The sequence below is a fragment of the Colias philodice genome, chromosome 16 (genome assembly GCF_061535455.1).
Source record: "Colias philodice isolate Cphi_HAF_F1 chromosome 16, ilColPhil1 Martin Lab GWU primary, whole genome shotgun sequence".
NCBI classification, from domain to species: domain Eukaryota; kingdom Metazoa; phylum Arthropoda; class Insecta; order Lepidoptera; family Pieridae; genus Colias; species Colias philodice.
This window is the reverse complement of record NC_143101.1, coordinates 89,129-106,255: the sequence shown is the minus strand read 5'-3', so window position 1 is coordinate 106,255 and position 17,127 is coordinate 89,129. Positions and strand designations below refer to the sequence as shown.

At 35.4% G+C, this 17,127-nt stretch overlaps 1 protein-coding gene across 1 annotated transcript; it reads right to left on the bottom strand.

Moving 5' to 3' along the window:
• Positions 1 to 1,373: 1,373 nt before the first annotated feature.
• Positions 1,374 to 16,928, bottom strand: Edc3 (Enhancer of mRNA-decapping protein 3). The gene is made up of 6 exons (XM_089705153.1): positions 16,585 to 16,928; positions 16,355 to 16,506; positions 8,350 to 8,472; positions 6,399 to 6,550; positions 5,031 to 5,427; positions 1,374 to 2,454 (listed from the first exon to the last, which is right to left on the bottom strand). The coding sequence occupies exons 1-6, from the start codon at positions 16,737 to 16,739 to the stop codon at positions 1,973 to 1,975; spliced, it is 1,461 nt and encodes a 486-aa protein (XP_089561279.1). The 5' UTR covers positions 16,740 to 16,928; the 3' UTR covers positions 1,374 to 1,972.
• Positions 16,929 to 17,127: the final 199 nt, after the last annotated feature.

Genomic DNA, 17,127 nt, shown 5'->3' with positions numbered 1-17,127 from the left:
ATGTTATATGCGGGAACTATAATACAGTCTGACCGGGAAGATACATCATGTTTGAACTAAGAAGAAACTGCAAAATATTCCTGTGACTAAACTATTGCTTCCATTCAACTTACCTACATTGATCAGATTTTCGTTGTATAGCTTTAATATAGTGATACACAAAATAGGTGGTATCAATTAATTCCTCTCGCTTTTATCATCGTTGTATAGAGAAGAGAAAGGATTATTCAAAGTAGTTATAGCTTGACCGCAACCGCTGTATAACGCGAATCATGTAAAAAGAAAGCTGGATGAAAGTGATGGGGTGTGTTTTGGCATGTATCGAGTTTAGCACGAAAGTTATTTGCTGCTTATTTTATTTTTGAAGTAGGCTCTCGAGTCGTGGCTTCGCAACTACATATTTGTTATTCTTATACCACCTCATAACACCAAATAGACCAATAAATCGCCAATGCGCAGCTTAACCGTCAGCGTTCTTTTTACATGATGCGACCTATACCCCGCCTTAGGTATGTGCGCGGCGAGGGTCTCCGCCTCACCGCACACAGGGCGCGGTACAGCGGTTGCGGTCAAGCTATAGTACCATGTTAGTACTTAGAGGTGAACGAGTAAGTCGGTCTGCATAAATCGAATACGATGCGTTGTTGTGCATATATTTTTGATACTTAGTTGCTCGAAGGGGATGAAAGTTCCTTATTGTTAAACAAAATCATGTAAGATTGTTCAATTGTATACAGTATAAGACAAATTCATGTATCGAATAAATAAAAAGAAAAGAGTGGATAGGTGCAACAGGGAGAAAAGGGATTAGGTGAGGAGGGCGCGGAGCGGCGGTGTGCGGCGTAACCGAATACGGAAAGCTAGAATGTACTAAATAATAGTATGTGTGTTATAGGCACACACAACACTATCATCATATAATCAATTACAGTAGATATTTTAGATTTAGTACTTATAAGGTGTAAATAATTTGTGTATGGTGGATGTTATTAATTATGATCGAAGGTCAATGTTCAACTATAGAAATGTGTGTTATTATATATTATTATTATAAATATTGAGTAGTTATTATTGCAATAAGTATAGATTATTCCATCCACATCGTGGATGTTATCCAGCTAGAGAGTATGATAGAGTGGTGCAATGCAATTATTGTTTTCACAATATTGTCTTATAGGTAAGTGGTTAAAGATATTTTGAACTAAAGATTAAAATATCCGTTAAATGTCAATTTCTAATGAAATGCTTATTGTTTTGAGACATTGGTTTGCGTATTAGGTAGTTAAATAACCTTTGGTCCAGATTATATTTTGAGCGTCGTTAAAACAATTAGTGGTGAGTATGTAGTGGTCGTGGTATTAAAATAAAACAAATTTGTAAATCGTAGCAACAGTTTATTGTACATTTCACAATATTTAAAGAAATACTCCATAAATGACATTATAATCCAATTACAAAGAACGATCGTCCTCAGTCTGAACAGCGTCACACGAATAAACTCCAATTGTACAAATATAAGCAAACATCCCCAAATAAATGCCGACCGAGCGTTCGTCTCGCACAAACATTCACAATATATCAAAATATAATTCATCTGAAATATCACAGAACACGCCGACGCGTTAATTATTATTATTCCATTACGATTCGTTACAAGATTACATCGAATGCTTCGCATTTATATCGTTACTTCTAATATCGTTGTTGTCACATGCCACAAATATAAATAGATCTTCGATTTCATTGATTTTTATTTAAAAAAAATATTTTGTTGTATCATACATTTCTAGTTTAAACACAACACAGATCTCATCATTACAAATAAATCTATTGACTTCTGTGATATGTAACGAAACATTGACAATGTGAAACACTTAGTAATTCGTTTCTCATCTTAAAAATTGAATAAAATGTTATGATTTCTCCGTCCTTATGTATCAATATTATGCATGTTTCCCCATTCCCGTAGCGGCTAGTTGAGCGCGAGCAGGGAGGAGGCACCGAAGGGCGGGCGGTACACGATGTCGAGGTCCTTGAAGATGGAGATGGGCGGCGCCACGTTGGCGAGGAAGACGCGGCCGAGCGCGGGCGCGGGCGCGGGCGGCAGCGGCGCCACCAGCGAGGCGCGCGCCGCCAGCCCCGCCCAGCCCGCGCCGGGCGGCTCCAGCGCCAGCACGCCGGCCCGCGCGCGCGCCGCCCAGCGCAGCGCACACCCGTGCGGGGTCTGCGGGTCGTCCAGCTCGGGGTCGTACAGCGCCAGCACGATCACGTCGGCGGCCGGCAGCGCGTCCACTGCGCTGTGCACGGGCAGCCCGGCCAGCGCGGCGGCGGCCAGCTCGCGCTGCAGCTCGGGGCCGGGCGGCGCGTCGCCCGACAGCAGCACGTGCGCGAGCGCGCCGTGCGAGGCCGCCAGCCGCGCCGCCGTCACGCCGCACGCGCCGAACCGGTGCGGACCTGCGATACGTCATTACCTTACACATTTTGATTGGAAATTTAGTTGATATATATTCTCCTAATTATAAATATACATAAAAATTTGGTTTCATCAAATAACTATGAACGCACTAATCCTGCGGTAGGATCTTAGACTATTTAGTCTGTTCGTGTTACCCGTACTGAGCGGACGCGCTCATATTTGATCCGTATCTGAACTTTAGAATGTTAATGCATTCATTGTAAATTGTAATCTTATTTTGTGAAATTATGATGAAAATAAATGATCAAAAAAATATTTTACTCCCCTTGTTTTATTTTCCTTCACATTCAATAATTTTATTAAAGTTTAAAATAAATATTTTTTTTTAAAGAAACTTCTTATAGTTTGCCAGGCCGAGACAAACGTAAAAACGCAAATGAATAGAATCTGCTATCGATACTATTTGATAAGCGTATGATGTTTTGCTAACGATTTGTTCACCTTACCAACGACGACGACGACCATAAACAAAATTTTCATCCAGTCGAAATTTAACAAAATTGTGCAATACACAATTAAAAATAAAATATTAAAATTTCTTGTCGTTCTGGTGATAGGAATTTTTTTTTTTTGTGATCAATGGATGATATATATCAGGTATCATCGCAAAAAACCTATTTTTTATTAATTGATCTCGAATTTTTTTTATTTCCGAGTACCAAAATGACAGGAAATTTTAATGTTTTATTTTGAAAAAATTACGGCTGAATGGGAATTTCGGTCGTTGTCGTTGTGGTATCGGGTGACCAAACCATTACCAAAATGTCATGAATTATTATGTCAATAATTAGCGATAGCAGTTTCTATTTAGCGTTATTCTAATCGTCTGCCATTTGTCTCGCTTATTTTTCACATCTGTGTATGGACACATGCATGAATTGCCTAGTAACAGGAGATAGAGGACCTTGTGACGTTCCAGAAAAAAAGCTTTTTGTGTTTAACAAAAATTCCTTCGCATTAAAAAGCGTGCAATTGAACTATCTATTAAAAATGAGGATACTTCTTATAAAAGTTTTGTAGCAAAGATTTTTTCCTGTATCATATTGGGCGGAAGGAAATCGAATAGCGAATTATCTATCGAATTGTATATGTTACCGGAAATGTATGAAATCAAGGAATTGTATACAAATCCTAGGAAATGTGTACAATTTCGATACCATTTAGGAAATGTATAAAATATTGTTTAATAAACTATTTAATCATAGATATCCTAGGAAATGTATAATCTTCCTCGGAATTGTATATAATTCCAATATCGTATTAGGAAATGTATAAAGTAAATGATTTCTGTAATAAAATATGTTGCTATTTTTTTTATTATAGCACTTATTGAGACAATCGGGTAACAGTCTTACCGTAAAATAATAATAATATGTTCATATTATCTTACTAATTAACATTTCTTAAATCTATACTAATATTATAAAGCTGAAGAGTTTGTTTGTTTGTTTGTTTGAACGCGCCAATCTCTGGAACTACTGGTCCGATTTGAAAAATTCTTTCGGTGTTAGATAGCTCATTTATCGAGGAAGGCTATAGGCTATATACCATCACGCTACGACCAACAGGAGTGGAGCCACGGGGTTGAAACCGCGCGGAGCAGCTAGTCAACTTATATTCAATCAAATCAAATTTTCATTTGGTAAGTAATCAGTCCCCTCGTCCCGCTGTCCCCGTGCTTCTATTTCTGTGTAGTTTTAAAAAACACAAACCTAACCTAACCCACCCCCTTATCCAAACCAAAAATTTCTGATTACGAATTTTCGGCATATTACAAAATGCCGGCCGTTTGTAATACGGTGGATTATACAATCCGACTGCGACATACACACCCCTCGTCCCGCGTACCTTCCAATATCTTAGATGTTTTACATTTCCGATTGCTATTTAGGAAATGTATAGATTTCCTAGGAAATGTGTATAAAATAATTTATTTCACACATTTCCGTGCGATTTTAGGAATTTTATACAATGACGGATTACATACATTTCCGTTAACATATATACAATTTGTAGTGATTCATAATGCATCATAATTGGGTCATGTATGACACAGGTACACAGTGTTTTTGTGTTTGGAGATAGTTATGAGGTTAGTGACATAGATTGGTTTTATGAAAATAATTATTTATGATACTCATTTCGTCCACTCCGAAATTTATATAATATATTCTATGGTTTAATTCGTTTTGACCATGCGGGTGGAAAGCTAGTTGTAATGATAATATAATATTCGGCAAAAGTGTGCTTTTATGTACTATGAACATCATCATCACCAACTAAGAACATCAAAGATCAAATTAGTGCCATATTGTGATGAAATTATTTTTATTCATTCATGGTAATAAATATTTATAGTTAAGTAATAACGTTTGTATTTAAATTGCGCGTTTAAGGCAGACAAAATAAACTTAATTGTTATAAAATATGTATAAAAATATTTTCAAAGTTTATCATTTTTCTTAAATTGCATTCGATTCCTAAAAGTAATCGACATCCCTGCTCTCAGTCGAATCGTACAGCATGTGCTCGTGTGCACTGTATAGGTAGTTACCGACGACGACGACGACGACGGGCGCCTGGTGCGCGTTGCTGGGCTCGAGGCGGCGGCTGCCGCCCGCCAGGCGCAGCGCCAGGTCGGCGGCGGCGCGCGCGGCCAGCGCCAGGCTGGCGCGCAGCACGGCGGGCCCCGCGCGGCGCAGCGCCGCCCACAGCGCGCGGCGCGCGCGCGGCCCGGCGGCGGGCACGCGCAGCCCGCCGTCCGCGGCGTACTCGTGCGGCGCGCGCAGGGCGGCGGGCAGGCGCAGCGCGCGCGGCGGCGGCGCGGCGCCGAGCACGTTCTCGTCGTGGCGCAGGCGCGCGGCCGCCGCGCTGGCCGCCTCGTCCGCCGCGCGCACCACGTCCGGCCGCACGCCCGCGCCCGAGCCCGACCGCATCTCCTCCCACAGGGCCTACCGCACGATATAATGTTAACATGATTTATGTAATACGATAAACATATCGACGAAAGTTTTACACCTCGTGTAAAACTTGCGCTCGTACCGAATACCACATATTACATTAAATATGACCAAAAGTATTGCGACAACCGCATCGGTTGTATGTTAATTTTACACGAAAGAACTGTATTAAACGAAAAATAAATACAGATGTCACAAAATATCTTCTTTCTCAACTTTTAAGACTATAATTTGAAATTATGTCACATGTGAGTGATACACACACATGCTTGTTCTATTCACTATGGTATAAAAATTTCATTTTCACATATATTTATCTTTAAGTATATCACATTCAGGAAAATGTTTTTTATTTAATTGTTTTTCAATCTGTGTTACCAAAATATAACAAACTAGACTTAAATAATTTGTATCATTCTTCCTAGTCAAAACATTATTAGTAGGGATGTAACGATACCGATACCGATACAGATATATCGGCCGATATATCGGTATCGCCGATATATCGGTATCGCCGATTATAAAACAACCAAAAAACCTCGCCCAATGAACGATGCGGGAGGCCGCCTTCGCCTGCCACTTTGTTTTGTGAAAAAATTCTACCAATAGTAAACTTTTATTAGGTACTGATTGTATGAGTTTAACTGACTTTGTAAAATAATAATACTAAAATAAATGGTTTTCTTTTTTTTCTTGATTTGACAAAGAATACGATTTACAATTGAGTCTCTGTTAAATGTTGGTAACTTTTATGCATAATTCACTATTTATTTTTCTACCAAGCCATCGATATCGGTATCGGTATCGGTATCTCCGATATTTTATTACAAATATCGGTATCGGTATCGTATCGGCAAAATCATGTATCGTTACATCCCTAATTATTAGTCAATTATGTTTTAATTTTTATGGATTTATTTGTAATGCCAGCACAATAAAGTGTAAAATAAACAAACGCTCACCTGTTTATCGAAGAGCGCGAGATTCCCCTCGAAGTCGAAGTCGTCGTCGAGCGCGGGGTCTGCGGCGTCCCCGAAGCACGCCTCGTTGCGGCGCCGCGCGCGCTCGTGCACGCCGCGCGCCTTCGGCGTCGAGCTCGCCGCGCCGTAGCTGCCTAGCGTAGCGTACACAACAATCGCACTATCAATACATGCGTTTCTTACTGCGTCAGATCATAAGATTATGATATATACAGTTAAGTCCATTACAAACAGTGTGTATACATTATATATAAATTTAAATTAAATATGCTGATAATATAAAAAATAAATACAACTATAATGCACATTCCTGCATTTTTATTCATCCTATGCCCTAGCAATAATTTTAGATAATATTTAACAATGGCTTGATAATGGAGACATGATATTGTCTTAGAGCGTATACGCACTATGCGGGTAGCCGCATTGCGGGTAGCCGTCCGGCTGACCGCAAGCACAATTATGTACGTAATATTCATTTCTATGCGCACTGTGCGGTCTGCGGTAGCCGCATCGCAGTGCGCATAGAAATGAATATTACGTACATAATTGTGCTTGCGGTCAGCCGGACGGCTACCCGCAATGCGGCTACCCGCATAGTGCGTATACGCTCTTAGAGAAAACAAAGTTAAGAAAATTTTTTAAGTTAATTCTAACGCTAATTTTAAGAGGACATGGTTTTTTGTTGGTCTATCTAATGAAAATACGTAAAAATTTCAATTTACCAATTCTAATTATTTTTATTTTTTACTAGATTTCCGCCCGCGGCTTCGCCCGCGTTTGCAAAGGAAAACCCGCATAGTTCCCGTTCCCGTGGGATTTCCTGGATAAAAACTATCCTATGTGTTAATCCAAGTTACCCTCTATATGTGTGCTAAATTTCAATGTAATCGGTTCAGTAGTTTTTACGTGAAAGAGTAACAAACATCCATACATCCTTACAAACTTTCGCCTTTATAATATACTAGCGACCCGCCCCGGCTTCGCACGGGTGCAATGCTGATACTAAATACACTACAGAAAAACTGTGAACGTTGTATATAAAAACATAGCGGCCCGCTACGGCTTTGCACGGGTATAAAATATATTATAGCCGGGCGGCCGGCCGGTACCGCCGCAAACGCTACGTCCCGCAATTTTTAAATCTGTAATATCTTCGAAAATATTCACTTAAATCATACGGTCTAAAGGGCCATATAGATCTATATTAAATGAACAATGTATTCAAGGTATTTAATTGGTTAAGGATTAATGCTGTATTGGTTAAAATCGCATCGAAAATTAGCCATTGTTTGTCGTAAAAAGTAAATGACAAAAAAAAGTTATTGTGGGTTATCCATAAGAGATAGACATATACCATCGCGGACTTTTCTGTAGACCTTTTCAATGTGTATAATCGTAGGGTTCAGCCTGCGTTTGCAATGAAAGCGGAAAAAATGTAATTTTTTACGACATCACATTAGAAACCTCAAAAATAACAGTACTTCTTCACTATTTAATGAATGTTATTATACATATAAACCTTCCTCTTGAATCACTCTATTTATTAAAAAAAACCGCATCAAAATCCGTTGCGTAGTTTCAAAGATTTAAGCGTACAAAGGGACATAGGGACATAGGGACAGGGAAAGCGACTTTGTTTTATACTATGTAGTGATGATAATATTAGATATTAGAAAGAATATATTAGATATTAGATTTATTACATAAACATTAAAAGACTTTATTTATTTTAAAAGAATTTTTCTGACATGTATTACAATATCATTTAAATCTTTAATTAAAAAATTTGGTAGAAAAAAATTCTAAATAAAATTATATATTGAGGTATAATGACCCTAAATTGATTTATTTGAAAAGTTAATGCAGTTAATGCAGACACTACATGCAGACTGTGATATAGAGTAGATTTTAAACAAAATGAAAGACTTACCACAGTGGTTGTTATTCTTGTTTCTGTTATTTTGTATGTCTATAGGCTTGCTGCGAGCGGGAGCTGCCCCCGGCCCTCGACTTGCCGATGACTTGTTGTTCACGTTGGTGCTCTGTTGTGAACCTGAAAGTTTTACAAATTATATTAATTTTATAGTCAACACTAACACACAAGCACAACAATGGATTTTCATTGAAAAACATTCAAAGATAAAATTGTTCAAAGATATATTATAGTCTTGATCCATTGAAATTTTACATTTTTTAGCCCTAACCTTGCATTTTTTAGAGGACGCAATTTTGTTTTTTTGATGTGTAGGGGGGGTCAGTGTGAAGCTAAAATCAAGTTTGTGGGGTTGCCACCCTTGTCCCACGGCCGCCATCTTGAAAATAGCGGTTGAAATGGTATTTACGATATATCTCTTAAACTATTTAACTGATAAAAAATATCGTTAACATTATTTGTTGCAAATTAAATTCTCTACAACTTTGGTGTAGTAACTTTTAGTCGTAGAACTATAAATAAAAAAGTTATAAGCGAAAATGTTCAGAAATTAGAGCCATTTATATTTTTCAATAAAACTTTTTTTCATCATTTTACGAAGAAATGATATCAGACCATTTTTGTAGATTGTTTTTCGAGGAACAACTTTTATGTACAACATTTTTTCATAACGTCAATAACTAAGGTTTTACAGCGCTCTGAAGTGAGTACTATTTTTTTAGTACTCTTAACTATACATATATTGGCTATTGGCTCTTTTCTCATACTCCAGAACAATAGAAGTACACTGCAGAACATTTCAGACCTGCTTTACGACGTAAAAAAAGTCGCGCTTCCAGACTCTACCTCCTGGGTGGTGGGGAAAAGATTCAATAATTAATTATTAGTGATATTGCAAAATTAATTATTAAAAATATTATAATAACAAAAAAAAACCATTACAGATGACAAATTTTTATTAGTACACACATAATATAAGTATACTGTATAGTTCAGAGTACTGGAAATTAGTACTCACTTCGGAGCGCTATAAAACCTTAGCTATTTAATTAATGAAAAAATGTTGTATATAAAAGTTGTTCCTCGAAAAACAATCTACAAAAATGGTCAAATATCATTTCTACGTAAAATTATAAAAAAAAGTTTTATTGAGAAATATAAATATCTCTAATTTATGAACATTTTCGCTTATAACTTTTTTATTTATAGTTCTACGACAAAAAGTTGCAGGATCAAAGTTGTAGAGTATTTAATTTGCAACAAATAATGTAAGCAAATTTTTTTTAACAAATAAATAGTTTAAGAGATATATCGTAAAAACCATATCAACCGCTATTTTCAAGATGGCGGCCGTGGGACAAGGGTGGCGACCCCACAAACTTGGTGATAGCTTCACACTGACCACCCCTACACACCAAACAAATAAAATTGCGTCCTCTAAAAAATGCAACCCCAAATGTAACTTTTCAATGGACCATCTGTCCACTATAAGAATTGCCTTTTGACAGCTCGACGGGTGACACCAGAAGTGATGTCCAAAAGATTATCGATTGTGATACCATTCCGATTATAAATTCAAAATATTATCATAAATCGAATCAGGTACGTAAATAATAATTACAACGTAAAGATACTAATAAGATACGCATTACGCAGACATGTAATAATAAGACCACATATTGATGCATTTTATGTTAAAACTAAACTAAACTAATATTTTATTATTTATTGGTTTCTAGCTTAAAATTTGGTTGTCTTTGTTTAAATTAATTAACATAGTAGTAGTTTTTCTGTATCGGATATATTTACAGAGTATTTCTATTGATTATTATAAATTATAATCTATCAAACCATCATTAAATAATATCATCATCATCATCATCATCATCATCATCATCATCATATAATGGACAGAGTATAATGCTTCCTTGAACTAGTTAAGTGTTTCTGAATGACAGGTTGATCCTAAATAACTCTAAAATAATAAGATGAAACAGGGAGCAATCAGGTTTAACAGGCAGGTTCAACAGCCATAAATGCTGTCTTAGGCTTTATAGTAATTATAGTAATTTAATAATACATTATAAACACACTCAGCAGTCAGCACTCAAATCATATTTAATTATGGGAACTATATTTTCTATCACCAAAATTTATATTTTTCATCAAGTTGTATCACCTAATAAATAGATCTATCACCACGAAATATTTTCGTTCTCAGATAAACAAAAATTGTTCCCAGGTATGAATTATCAAATTAATGTTAATATATGTGTAAAAGAGATTGATAACCAATAAAATTATATTGCATTACATGAATAATATAAACTTCGTTCTTATATTGAATATTGATTATTTATACTAATTATATAATAGTTCTGTTAATTTTCACTAAAAATCGGTCTGTAACTATCAGCATGTGCAAGGTCGAACGCGTGATAGCGATTTTATTATCGTTATATTTCAGCCAGAAATGGATAAAAAGGCAAGTTGATGTTAAATCTAAAACGTAAAACTACTTAGTTTTGATATATTTCATAGGGTAGCATTATATTTGTTTCAAAAACATGAAAATATGTAGTGAAATACGATACTACGTTGTATCCACCGGGAGCCGGTGCGTCAACAGATTGCGTATTTTTAGGATGCTACCTAAGTATGGATATGCCTCAGGAATATTTTTGTATGCATTAAAATTTTAATTTATTGCTGACTGCGACATTACCGAAATATGACCAGAATAGATGTTTTGAATGTATGATAGTAAAAAACAAACACATCTAATAAGAGTCATACCTTGAAAATATTATGTTTTACGAAAAGTCGTATCCATACTTTTATAGCCTCCAGGTACCAAAATGAAAAATTTTTTGCTACTTTTAACAACTTATATCTTGAAATATTTCCTAGAACTGTACTGTTTTGTTGATTTGTTTTGATGCTTGAATCTATCTAAATCTTAGAAAATGTCTTAAAGTTCCGTTAGTTGCAATATTTTTTCCAAAAACTATGTTTTTAAATGTACGTAATTTTTGACCCAAATTTTTGACCCATTTTTGTTTAACTCCTACTCAAGATATATATAATATAGTGCTGCGATGCTTTCGTAATACATAGTTTATAAGCTTAAGTTTCTAATAAACAAAACATCGTGTCCATATCGGCATGCGTCATTTAAAATAAGGTTGAAATACGATACCCACTTTTGATGACTCGTTCAAGTGGCGGTTTTTTGTGACGATATTAAGATCGTGTGTTGTGTAAAAAATTTGTATGGTGGCACTTGAATTTTGTGTTTTATTTTAAACCTAATGTGATAAGTTGTAAATAAAATGTCTTAATTACTTCCAAATGTTGTTTTAATTCAAATTATAACCGAAACTTATCTAAATATCACAGTACCCTATGTTGAAAGTTCTATGTTAGCTTTGATTGAGTATTTATATAGAAATGGTTGAAAGTGAATAAAGATTATTCAATTGACAATAAGATTTATAACTTGAATTAACTTAATTCGTACTAGATACGGAGAAAATCGAGTTACAGTAAAAGTCTATCTCAAAATTACGCTGTCTGTTGACCAACCGGCTCCCGGTTGCCACGCGTTTGCGAAAATCGCGAAAATGTCATTACACGTATGAGGGGTTAATAACAGTTTTGTTACTTAAATATTAGCTCTGTGCTAAGAATGGTAGATCTGTCACCAAATAAATCGATTATCGATCCCTGACTGAGACTCCTTTTTATTTGATATTTTGTCACCAATACAGTAGTAACATTTTATTTCGTTCTGATATTAAATTAATAATATTCGTTACCAATTTAATACATCAATTTATAATTTTAATGAAAAAATGATCAAAGGGGCGGAGACAAATTGGTGCGCTTTCAAAATTGATTAATTTAACTTTAATTAAGTGTTTTATCTACAATTATTATGCTAGCCATAATCCAGCTATTAAACCAGAGCTGATTATTCATGGTTATTATTTTTAAGAATAAATATTGATTATTTTAACTTTAATTAAGTGTTTTATCTACTATTCTGCTAGCCATAAGCCAGCTATTTTAAACCAGCGCTGATTGTTCAGTGGTAATTATTTTAAACAATAAATATTGAATATTTTGACTTTAATAATTGTTTTATTTACTACTCTGCTAAAAATTTTTTTTAAATATAATTATACTACCAGTGGCAATTTAGAACCTTGGGAGTCTAGTTAAGTAGCAGAATCTTTTGGTTGAAACAATGATGACAACCCTAATTTAGGTGATTTATTGTGGAACTGATTTTGCATTGTTTGGTGACTACATTTTGGTGACAGATCTACTATTTTGAGGTTAAACCCTATTATTTAAGAAACACAAAACTAATTAAATTTGTGATAGCTTAAATGATACCCTTTAATTATAATGAGGCCTACTTAGGCTTGGAGGAACCATAATATTAGTAATTGTAATAATAAAGATTAGTGGCAAATTCAAATTACATTTATTTGCAAGAGTGCAGTTACATATTTTTATATTGCAACTTTAATAATTAACAGTGGCTTTAACAGTGACTGCAAAATGTGTTAGACTACAAGCCCGCATAGGACAAAAATTTGGGTCAAATGAACCACCAGGGGACATATCTAGAACGATAGCAGAGCAAAAAATAATAAGATTCATCACTATGCCGTCACTTGTAAGCTGTCCAACTGAGTGCAGATGAGAATTGAAAAGTACAGGTAGACTCGGTAAATTTTGGTCATATATTTTTGTACGGCATTCTTAACCATCGATAGATCCATTAAAAATAATAAGAAACCGCTCAGTGCCGTACAAAAATGGTGGTCCACCAAGTCGGAATTTTTATTTAATTTCCGAGAGTTACCGGGGGTAAATTTGGTCATTTGACCATGTACGGCATCTGTGTCATACTATTGCTATACTGCTTTTAATCCATTATTCCGCAACGCCGTACAAAAATCATGGGGACAAGGGGAAAAAATCGAGATTTGTAGTCCCCTCTCTTTCCCCACTCCAGGGGGTCATTTGACTAAGTACGGCTTCGGTTCCAAAACATTATCTAGCACTCAAAAGTACTATTAAAAGCAATGCCGTCAAAAAATAATTGTTCTTTTAAATGTATACCAATAATCATCTTAATTTCATCGAAGTCTTAATATAAAGAGCTGTAAGGTCATTTGACCCTGTACGGGAACTTTTTTTTTAACATGATATTGTAAAATTCAATTGTTGTATAGTATTGCCGTTCAAAAGAAACCGTTCTAAAAAAAGTTATAGAGAAATGCAAAACCAGAAATTTTGTTAAAGTTTAAACATCGTAGATTAATGAAATATAATAGTTTTCTACACTTTATCCGTTGTTTTAAATAGTATTAACATAGATAAATTAGGAAAAAACGATGCCGTACATTTTTGTGCAGACCACATCTTTTAGGCTGATGAAAGCGACGAAAGCTACAATTTTAAGGGTGCTTTATGGCCATTTGATACTACTGTATCAAATGGCCATAAAGCACCAAAAATGGCATTTATTAATTTAACGGCATTAACATATTTTTACCCAACTACGGCAAAGCAAAAGGAGGGTTATGGTTGTTTACAGGTCATGTATGTATGTTCATCTATTCCCTCGTTACTTCTAAACTACTTATCAGAATTCGACAAATGACATATCATTAGAAGTTTCTGAATTGTTCACTGGATAACCAGCGACCAGCTAGCTAAAGGCTATATGGGGTTTCACAAAATCTAATGTGGCGCCCTATAGCGGACAAAACATACAGAGTAAAAAAATAAAGTTAAGATAAATATGCAGTGTTTGGTATCATTTAAAAGCGCTTTACTTGTACATTTTGAATATGTATATATTACTAGCATTTGCTTGTGACTTTACCTGTATTCATGGACTGATTGCATATAATTCACATCTTTTCGTTCATAGCTTTTTTATTAGTTCATCAATTTAACGGAGTCCATTCCACCTGACTCCGACTTTCCAAGGTGATAATTAACCACCTCGAGCTTCTTAATATTAATGTATATTTATATTTTATTATAAAAATATAAAGCAAACATTTCTTTATATGGATTTTTTTCTTTTTCAGATTTTTCCCCTTTGAACCAACGAAAATGTACGGCACATGAAAAAATATTATCTATGCATAAAATACTTTAAAAATAAATTTATTTCGTGTTGTGTCAAATGACCCCCTGGAGTGGGGAAAGAGAGGGGATTACAACTCTCGATTTTTTCCCCTTGTCCCCATGATTTTTGTACGGCTTTGCGGAATAATGGATTAAAAGCAGTATAGCAATAGTATGACACAGATGCCGTACATGGTCAAATGACCAAATTTACCCCCGGTAACTCTCGGAAATTAAATAAAAATTCCGACTTGGTGGACCACCATTTTTGTACGGCACTGAGCGGTTTCTTATTATTTTTAATGGATCTATCGATGGTTAAGAATGCCGTACAAAAATATATGACCAAAATTTACCGAGTCTACCTGTACTTTTCAATTCTCATCTGCACTCAGTTGGACAGCTTACAAGTGACGGCATAGTGATGAATCTTATTATTTTTTGCTCTGCTATCGTTCTAGATATGTCCCCTGGTGGTTCATTTGACCCATATTTTTGTCCTATGCGGGCTTGTAGTCTATGTTGTAATGCAATGCAAATTTATACCCGGCGCGGCCTAAGATGATCCCTATGACACTGACAGTTATTCTCAAGAGACAAACTTGTAATGGCGTCACCATTAAATTAGAAACGTATTGGAGGCGTCTAAAAATGGCATTTATTAATTTTTATGTAGCTTTATGCCATTACAATGATATTCCGTTGGAATTATAACAATTCTTAACATTTACGAGAAATTATATCAATCTGACTTTACGTTTACGTCCTTCAAAACTTACATCGTTGGCATTTATCGACTAGTGCGGAAAGTATCGATAAACAAATTTCGATAATGGAAACGAGTTCACATTTTTTCCATGCTTAAGCTATAGTTCATTCACTATTGAATGGAACAGAAGATCGCAGCATAATTAATTAATTAATTACCGTTCGCGTTAATTTACTTACCTATGATAATATAAGTTTTTTAGAAAAATTAAATGGGGGATTCCATTTTCATGATAAAATAATATACACTGTGTTAAACGGGTTAAAGATTACGAGAAAATGATAAGGTGCATTTTTATGTTTTGGAAAACTTTCGTTTTACTTACCGTTTCGTTTACATAATAGACGTTAAAAATTCATTTTATAATATTTGTAAAAACATGTTTACCGACGTGGCTGAATGCAAACCACGCCTTAGCCTATAAAATAGTAAAGTATCGACACGATCCATCATACGAGCAATCACTAAGACGAACTGTCATAGGGATCATCTTAGGCCGCGCCGGGTATAGACAGTGCGCGCACGAGCAACTTTGTCTCCGCAACTATTTTGTCTCCGCAACTATTTTGTCTCTCCACCCATGGGCTAGTATGAAAGTGCGCGCACGTAGCGACGCAACTCCCCATACAAATTGATGGGAGAGACTAAATAGTTGCGGAGACAAAGTTGCTCGTGCGCGCTAGCTCTAATATGCATGATTAGTTGTCATCTATCTAATTATAATTATGATGTCATCTATGAAATTATTAAATTATTTATAAAATATATTTTTTCCTAAATGTTACATAAAGATGTTTGTTATTGCTAAAATAACATGGCTAGAGATCAGTCTAATGTCAAAGAATATGTAATAAAAATAACACAGAGACAATATGTTACCTCCACAAGATTTACAAACTTACCCTTCACTCATAATCTCAAATCAAACACACAACAGCGTATTTACTTTGAATTTTAGTATTTCTTTGCCATCTCCCAATTAAATCATTGTACCAAGAGGGTGGTCTATGTACAACTAATTTTGATTCACTTTGTCCTTTTCTATAATTATAGCAAAAATTTCACATAAACATTTACCTGTTGTTGTTGAATTTGCTTGCAAATTTTCGCATACCGTTGCTCGTGGCCCTTTTTTGTTATTCTTAGTTACAGCAACAGTACTATGAGTCTGTTCTAGCGGCACCGATTTTGCTTCTTCTATAATTTTAAGATCCTTTATATCTGCTGCACTGTAATTTTTTTTATGTTGAATTGGGCAATAAATTATAAAAGAAATTTTACACGTTGTCATACGATACAAAACTTACTTAAGCGTAACTTGTGACTTCGGATAAGGAAAACCGTTTCTAAATGCTTTTGTAAGCGTGATTGTATTTCCATCAGCTTCAAGTATTGTCCCTTGGTAGCAGCCCAGCGGGTCCCCGCAGTTCACGGACACGGCGTAACCAATCCAGTTCGACATTATTATTAGTCATTCAATCAGTTCTAAACTTATTGATACTTCGGACAGTTGTCTTTTCACATATAATATTTACTTTCGTGGACGATAAAATGCTTAATTCAAGTAAAGCATTGCATATAATCAACCATATTTTACATCGGACGACAAAGACAATGTCATTACTCATTACTGACAAGTGACAACTGACAACTCACATGGATGTTTTTTTATGGTGGCAGCATTAAAAAAATCATAGACCTAGTTTTATATATTTTCAAAATGATTTTAAAAAAATATATTATCTATTTGCATTTTAAACATTTAAAAAAACATGGCTTTCTATCAAACGGCTTTAATAGGCTAGCCCACGTGTTTGATTTTCTTATTCCAAATATGTGACGGTGTAACA